Raw genomic sequence first — 7,758 nt, 5'->3', positions numbered from 1 at the left:
AGCTGCGTTTTGGGGCCGGGGGGGGGACGGCGAGGTCCCCAGCGAGGGCTGAGCCGCTCCGAGGGCTGGGGGTGCCCGGGCAGGGGAGGCTGCCAGGGCTCTGTGAGCCTGGGGAGACGCTGCTCTCAATCCCTTCTGCGCTCGGGGGGAATCTGGAGAAGCGGGGAAGGGGAAACTCGTGGCTGCACCGCTCTCCTCAGCACCCCCTCAGCGCCCGCTGTGCCCCTGTGCCCGTGTCGCTGCCCACCCTGGCTTGTCCCCCGTGCCACGGCAGTCCCCCGCCTCCCCTCCGGCTCTAGGTGATGGGCGGGTGGCACATCACACCCAGCTGTCCCCGTGGGACCCGGGGAACTGCCCCAAACAGTTCTGATGTCTCACCTTTCCCCTTTGTCTCTTGCCCCCGGCAGATTCCTGGTGCCCACTGTCCCCTCCCAGGGTGCCCGGCACTTGTCACTCTGCTCCTGTCGGTGCCTTTTGGTGTGAGAAGCACGCCTGGCTCCCTTCAGCCCGGCTCGAAGCATCTCCCTTTCCTCGCGTTTCCCGGTTATGGCTGGGGCATCCTGGAGCAGCCGCAGGAGCAAACGCTGCCCTTTATGGGGGTGCAGGACGGGAGCCCGGGGTGGCTGCTGGCAGCTGTGGGAGGTGGCCGGTGACCCGTCAGGGACACCTTCAGCAGAGGCCGCAGTGGCAGGAGCAGCTCCTGGGAAGACGCAGCACAAGCGGCTGCAGGACCCTCACTGGCCCTCGCTGTGGCCATTGCTGGGCCCCTCCCCGTGGCCATCCCCGGCCCCCGGGAGCTGAGACCCTGCTGAGCTCCCCCGGGGACACTGTCACTGTCACCGTGTCCTGCCCGAGGCAGCCGCGCTGGGCTGGCCCTGCTGCGGCCCTGCCAGGCTCAGGCCGGTTCCCCGGGGAGCGCTGCCTTCCAGGAACTGCCTCTGGAGCCCAGCCCGGCTCCCGGGGCCGCGGGGAGGGAGCGGAGGCCGCCGGGGCCGGGGGTGCCCGCACCGGGAGCCTCCCCTGCCGCCCGCCCCTGCAGGAGCCTGGCGGGACCCAGAGGGAGCTTCCAGCCGGGGCTGCAGGGAAAATACATCACTTTGTGTGGTGTGTTACATAAAACGGGCACAGCCGCGGTTTAAGGGTACAGGAGAAGGAGACAGCCTGGCAGAGACGCTCAGGGAGTGCCTGAGCCAGCTCCAAGAGGATCTGGGCAGAAATTTCTGCTTCGTGCAGGCGTAAAAACCTTCCTGTGGAAAAAGACAAGCTGCTGAGCACTGGCTGCTCGGGGAACTGACACATGTGAGAGAAGCCGGTGTCTTTCTTCACGCTTTATTGTGTAAAAATAAAGTCAACAATTCATGTAATCCCAGCAATAAAATGGAAAAAGCATGAGAATCCGTAGAAACAGTGCATTGTCAGAACTGCCGATGCGGGCCGGATGCGCGGGGTGTCGGATCCCCTTCAAATCCCAAAGGAGACAGAGCCGGGAGTAGGAAAAACGTACAGCTTTGGTTAGCAAAATAATGACAACTGAAGATACATTAATTCTCTCCCCTACTGTACACTATGTACACCGTGTTGACATCACACCCTTTCGTGGTTTTTTTTTGGCAAATCCAACGCACCTGGGGCTGGAGGTTAAATCTGTGCCATGGTCTCGTTGTTGTTCTCAGCAGGTTGTGCCTGTGCCCGCCGATGTGAACAGGGGCTCGGGAGGAACTGAAATTAACTCTCGATGGTTCGGGGGGTTTTTTTCTCGCACCGGGAGCACGGCTGAGGATGCGCTGCCCTGAGCCGTGCGCGGGTCTCGCTCTGGGGGTGCTGCTGCCGGTGCCGGCTCCGTGTCCCGGCCGGGAGGGACCCCTCGCTCCGCCCGTCTCTTTGCCGCATCTTTGGAGTTGGTCGTGAGGCTCTGGAGCCCCGGGTGAATTCTCTGCCTCATCCTCCACTGCCGCCCAGGGCTGCCCTAGGCGGGCAGGAGGGGGGCTGGGGAGTGATTTCTGCAATCTGTAGTACAAACCAGGAGTTTAGAAAAGGAAACCATACAAAATGCATCTGTTATCTCAAAATACGCTTCTTTATCTCTTTTTATCCTGCAGAATCTCAAAGCACGTTTGTTTGTTGTTTTTTCTCAGGGAGCACTGATAATTCTATATATATATAATTATTCTTTTTTTATCTTCATAAAAATACCCTTTTTTTTTATTGGTTATAAACTTCCCTTTACAGTAAGAGAAACAAGAGAGTGTATTATCAAAAGCAGAAAGGCTTCAGACCTGTCAGTGGGAGCTGGAGGGGACGGTAAAGGCTATTTGTCACCAGCTACGGCGCTAGGAGGCCTCGGGGGGCTGCAGGCGGCGGGGCCGGGGGTACCTGAGTGCGGCAGGTCGGGGAGCGGGGCCGGGGGCGCTCCCGCCGGGGGTCCCGCCCCGGTGCCCGCCGCAGCCCGGGGCTATGGCTGTGGTGCTGGGGGGCGGCTCCGGCCGGCCGGGGGCGCGGGGCTCGCCCGGGGAGGGGGGCGGCTCCTCCCCGGGGCTGGGAGCGGAGGGCTCGCCCCTCCTCGGGGTCCCAGCTGCTGTCGCAACCCCGGGGTTGGACGTCGCGACTTTCCCCCGGCTCTGGGGGCATCACCCTCCCGGGGAGGGGTCGGGCTGGACAAAGAGGAGCCCCGAGGGGGGCTCCGGTCCGGGCCCCGCTGCCTTTTCAGGCGCCGGTGCCCGAGGAAAGCGGCGGCGAAGCGGGGGCCGGGCCGGGGGGCGGCGGGGGGGCGCAGCCGCGCCAGGCCAAGGCACGCAGGCGTTGAAGGACGTTGGCAAGACAGAAACCGGAGGGTCGTGGGGCTCCGGGGGCGGGCGCCCCGCTGCCGGGGCATCCCTGCTCCCGGGACAAGTCGGGTGGCTTCGTTCTCGGTTGTTTTTGCGCAAAAGAAGGAGGAGAAATAAAGAAAGAAATAAATAAAAGAACCCGCTGAGGAGGTTTCTCTCGCTTGTCCGTGGCCCTAGTTGAGCTGGCGACAGGCCTCGAAAGTCCACTTGGTGGCCCCGCCGTAGATGTCGATGTTGGCCTCGGCCCAGGCGATGACGTTGCCCGCGAGTGCCTTGGAGCTGCAGGTGGCCAGGCCATAAACCTCCCCCGGGCTCAGCTTGCGGTCCCACACGTTGAAGTGGGCCAGCTCCCCCACGAAAGCCTGCGTGGCATCGAAGCCTCCGCCCAGCGTGTCCTGCGGAGGAGCCGCCGTCAGCGGGGGTGGCCCCGGCCGCGCCCCCGGGGCCACCGAGGCAGCGGGGACCCCCGGGCCTTACCTGCTCCTGGCCCAGGACCAGCACGCCCTGGGGCTTGATGGGGTGGTAGGGGGCCAGGTTCTCGCCGTTGCCCGTCTGGGTGCCGTCCTGGTAGGCTTCCCACACTCCGTCCCGCGTGGTCCAGGTGACACAGATGTGGTGCCACTTGCCGTCGTTGATGGCGAAGGGCAGCTTGGCCACCTGCGGGCAGGGGGTCAGGGGGGTGCACGCCGGGGTCCCCCCGCGCTGCCCCCCCAGCCCAGCGCCCTCCGCACGCCCCGGGGCCGTACCTTGTCATTGATGAGGATCTCCATGGGGTTGTTGCCCCACTCGATGAGCACCAGCTCGTTGGCCTGGCCGGGCACAGCGTAGGAGAAGGGGGTGCCCATGCCGGGAGAGGCGCTGGATTTGATCCACATGCAGATGCTGAAGGCGTACATCTCGGGCAGGCTCTTCTTCACCTTGGCGTACATGTAGTTGGTGCGCAGGGGGAAGGTGAGCTGGAACCTGTCCGGGGGCCGGTTGTCCTTCTGGCCTGTGGGAGAGCAGGGCCGGTGGGCTCCTGCAGGGCCCCCTTTCTGCCCCTTTGGGGGTTCCCCCCCTCCCCACCCCGTTATGTAACGGGCCTTGAGATGGCAGCGAGGAGCAAATCCCTCCGGCGCCGCGCGGCTCCCTAATCCCCGGGGCGGGCAGCGCCCGGAGCATCCCCGGCTGCGGAGCCCGCGGGCACCGGCAGCCTCGGGAATCGCCGAGCGAGGCTTTGGGCTCGGAGGGACCTTAACGATCAGGCAGCTCCAACCCCTGCCACGGGGGAAGCCAGGCTGCGGGACAGGGATCGCTCCCGGGGTGGGCAACGGGACGGGCTCGGCAGATCCGCCCGCGGGAGCGGCCCCGCATCGTCCGGCAGCGCCCGGTCCCCAGCGGCGGGGGAGCTCCGGGAGCCGGCCCGGGGGTCCCGCGGCCGGGGGTGGCCAGCGCCCGGTACCTTTCTCCAGGTCGCTGATGCGCTGGTGCAGAGAGGTGAGGGTGCTCTCGATCTTGCCGCGCTCCTCGGACTCGTTGCGGGGGCTGAGCTTGCCTTCCTCCAGGCTGTTCACCCGCGACAGCACCTGCTTCTCCAGGTCATCGATCTTGTTCTGCAGGATGTCCTTCAGGTTGTTGGTCTGGCTGGAGGAGTTCATCCTGCTGAACTGCTGCAAGGGGCGAGCAGAGGAGCGGGCTGTTACCACCGGGCAGCGGCTCCCGGTGCCCGGCTCCGCGCTCCCGGTGCCCGGTGCCCGGCTCTCCCGGTGCCCGGCTCCCCGGCTCCCGGTGCCCGGCTCCGCGGCTCCCCCGGTGCCCGGCTCTCCCGGTGCCCGGTGCCCGGCTCCCCCGGTGCCCGGCTCCCCGGTGCCCGGCTCCGCGGCTCTCCCGGTGCCCGGCTCCGCGGCTCCCGGTGCCCGGCTCCCCCGGTGCCCGGCTCTCCCGGTGCCCGGCTCCGCGGCTCTCCCGGTGCCCGGCTCCCCCGGTGCCCGGCTCCGCGCTCCCGGTGCCGGGATGCGCGGCTGCCCCGGCTCCCCGTGTCTCCCGGTGCCCGGCTGTGCGGCTCCCCGGCTCTCCTCGCGTACCTCCAGGTTCTCCAGCCGTGTTTTCAGGGACTGCAGCGTCTGCCCCAGCTGGCTGAGGGTCTCGGCGGCTGCCGGCCGCGACAGGTCGCCCATGGTGTTCTTGGCAAAGCCCTTCCTGCCCTTTCCCTCTCCGGGCGGCTCCAGCACGCTCTGGCTCTCGCAGCGGCCCAGCTTGGCCGTGAGCTCGCGGATCGTCTCCTTCTGGTTCATGATGGTCTCCTTCTGCTGCAGCACGGTCTCCCGCAGCTGCAGCACCGTGCCCTTCAGCTCCTCGGCCGAGCCGGTGCCCAGCGCCGAGGCGGCGCACACGTCCCCGTCCAGCGGCACCGAGGTGCACACGAAGCGCGTCTGCCCCAGCCCTTGGCCGAGCGCCGGCCCCAGCAGCAGCAGCAGCGGCGGCAGCAGCGGCAGGAGGCGGCGGCTGCCGGGCGGCCCCGCGGCCATGGCTCCGCTCGGCTCCGCTCGCTCCGGGCCGGCTCCGGCTCCGCTGCGGCGCCGCCGCTTTTATCGCGGCCGGGCGGGGCCGGCGGGCGGCGCGGAGCGCGGAATCCCGGCCCGCCGGGGGGGCCCGCGTGGGAGCGCGGCGTGAGCGAGTGACGGAGCGAGAGGTGGTGATTGTGGGAGCGTGAGAGCGCGTCCGTGTGTCCGTGTGTCCGTGTGTCTGTGTGTCCGTGTGTCCGTGTGTCTGTGTGTGTCTGTGTGTCCGTGTGTCTGTGTGTCTGTGTGTGTCTGTGTGTCCATGTGTGTGTCCGTGTGTCTGTGTGTCCGTGTGTCTGTGTGTGTGTCTGTGTGTGTCCGTGTGTGTCCGTGTGTCTGTGTGTCTGTGTGTCCGTGTGTGTCCGTGTGTCTGTGTGTGTCCGTGTGTCTGTGTGTCTGTGTGTGTCTGTGTGTCTGTGTGTGTCTGTGTGTCCGTGTGTCCGTGTGTCCGTGTGTGTCTGTGTGTCCATGTGTGTGTCCGTGTGTCTGTGTGTCCGTGTGTCTGTGTGTGTGTCTGTGTGTCTGTGTGTCCATGTGTCCGTGTGTCTGTGTGTGTCCGTGTGTCTGTGTGTCCGTGTGTGTCCGTGTGTCTGTGTGTCTGTGTGTCCGTGTGTCCGTGTGTCCGTGTGTCCGTGTGTCTGTGTGTCTGTGTGTGTGTCTGTGTGTCCATGTGTGTCCGTGTGTCTGTGTGTCCGTGTGTCTGTGTGTGTCCGTGTGTCTGTGTGTCTGTGTGTGTCCGTGTGTCCGTGTGTCTGTGTGTCTGTGTGTCCGTGTGTCTGTGTGTCCGTGTGTCCGTGTGTCTGTGTGTATCTGTGTGTCCGTGTGTCCCTGTGTCCGTGTGTCCGTGTGTCCGTGTGTCCGTGTGTCTGTGTGTGTCTGTGTGTGTCTGTGTGTGTCCGTGTGTCCATGTGTCCGTGTGTCTGTGTGTCCGTGTGTGTCTGTGTGTCCGTGTGTCTGTGTGTGTCTGTGTGTCCCTGTGTCCGTGTGTGTCCGTGTGTGTGTGTGTGTCCGTGTGTCTGTGTGTCCGTGTGTGTGTCCGTGTGTCCGTGGGCAGAGGACACTGTGCAGGGAGGAGCTGCGGGGATGTGCGGGGGATGAGTGTGCGGGGTGTGCGTGTGTGTGCAGATGTGCATGTACAGGTGTGTGCAGATGTGCAGATGTGCATGTACAGGTGTGTGCAGATGTGCATGTACAGGTGTGCACAGATGTGCAGATGTGCATGTACAGGTGTGCACAGATGTGCAGATGTGCATGTACAGGTGTGTGCGGGGTGCGCGGGGTTGCCGGTGTCGGTGCCGGGCCGCGGGTGCCCCCCGGGTGCCGGTGTCGGTGCCGGTGCCGGTTCCGGTGCCGGTGTCGGTGCCCTCCCGGTGCCGGTGCCGGTGCCGGTGCCCTCCCGGTGCCGGTGCCGGTGTCGGTGCCCTCCCGGTGCCGGTGCCGGTGTCCCGGGGCTGTGCCCGCCGGTTCCTGGGTGCGGGGCAGGGGCAGCCCGTGGGTCGGGCCGCCCGGAGCGGGGGAAGCCGCAGCGGGAGCGCCGGGATCCGGGGACGGGAGGAGCTGTGGGGCTGCCGGGCCCGGGGGGAGCCCCGGAGCGGCCCCGCTCCGGCTCCCAGCGGTGCCGGGGCCCAGCCCCGCTCCGGGTGCAGGGGAGCACTTGCTGCTTTGCTTCTTTAATGCTCAGCGAAAGAACCCTGCAGGTGACGTCCGGAGCTGTCCTTGGTGGGAAGAGCTCGCGGCTGTTGGAGCTGTCGCTTTTCTCATCTCCAGCACTTCAGGCAAGGCCGGATTCTCCCGCAGCCCCGGAGCAGCAGCCCAGCAGCGTCCCCTGCCCTTGTCCCCCAGGCCCTGCCCTTGTGGCCTTGGCCGGCACACCTGAGCACAAACGGACCTGTCCCAGCTCCCTGGGCCTCTCCAGCCCGGTGGCTTTGTCCGTGTCCCCTCCCTGGGGCAGGGGGCTGTGGCAGGAGGCTCCGGAGCTGCAGAGCAGCAGCCTGGCAGGGTAAGGGGGAGCGTGGCCCCTCAGCCCAGCTCGGCACTGCAGCAGCACATATGGCTGGGGTATTTGCATAATGCCAAGTTATCCTGTGAAATATCGAGCAATTAATTTTGATTAGGGAAGTGGGTCAGTAAAATACAAAGGCTTTCAGTTCATGGATCTGCAAAAGATAAAACACAACGGTTCCGTGGTCCTTTCCCCTTTGATCTGCCTGGAGCAGGCCCGAGGAGCCCTGGCTGGGGCTGGAGCTCCCTGAGCCGCTCCCAGCGGTTCCTGTGACTGGTTTGATGCCTTTCCTGGAGCAGGTTTTTACCCAGCCCAGGAGGTTTGTGACACACTGCCGTGGTACGGGGTGTTTCCTCCTCGAAGGAAGGTGTTTCCTCCTCAGCTGCCTCTC

At 65.7% G+C, this 7,758-nt stretch overlaps 1 protein-coding gene and 1 long non-coding RNA gene across 2 annotated transcripts; both read right to left on the bottom strand.

The window, feature by feature from the left end:
* Positions 1 to 1,313: 1,313 nt before the first annotated feature.
* LOC111943810 (uncharacterized) lies at positions 1,314 to 1,715 on the bottom strand. Its single transcript, XR_002871038.2, has 2 exons — positions 1,626 to 1,715; positions 1,314 to 1,459 (listed from the first exon to the last, which is right to left on the bottom strand). It is a non-coding gene; the product is annotated as an uncharacterized LOC111943810 (long non-coding RNA).
* Positions 1,716 to 2,164: 449 nt separating this feature from the next.
* On the bottom strand, positions 2,165 to 5,376 carry NPTX1 (neuronal pentraxin 1). Its single transcript, XM_086857177.1, has 5 exons — positions 4,889 to 5,376; positions 4,267 to 4,474; positions 3,572 to 3,816; positions 3,303 to 3,482; positions 2,165 to 3,220 (listed from the first exon to the last, which is right to left on the bottom strand). The coding sequence occupies exons 1-5, from the start codon at positions 5,330 to 5,332 to the stop codon at positions 2,999 to 3,001; spliced, it is 1,299 nt and encodes a 432-aa protein (XP_086713303.1). The 5' UTR covers positions 5,333 to 5,376; the 3' UTR covers positions 2,165 to 2,998.
* Positions 5,377 to 7,758: the final 2,382 nt, after the last annotated feature.

This window comes from Cyanistes caeruleus, chromosome 19 (assembly GCF_971803275.1).
Source record: "Cyanistes caeruleus chromosome 19, bCyaCae1.hap1.1, whole genome shotgun sequence".
Taxonomy (NCBI): Eukaryota; Metazoa; Chordata; class Aves; order Passeriformes; family Paridae; genus Cyanistes; species Cyanistes caeruleus.
Note: the sequence above shows the minus strand (reverse complement) of the source record. Positions and strands in the feature narration are given on the sequence as shown.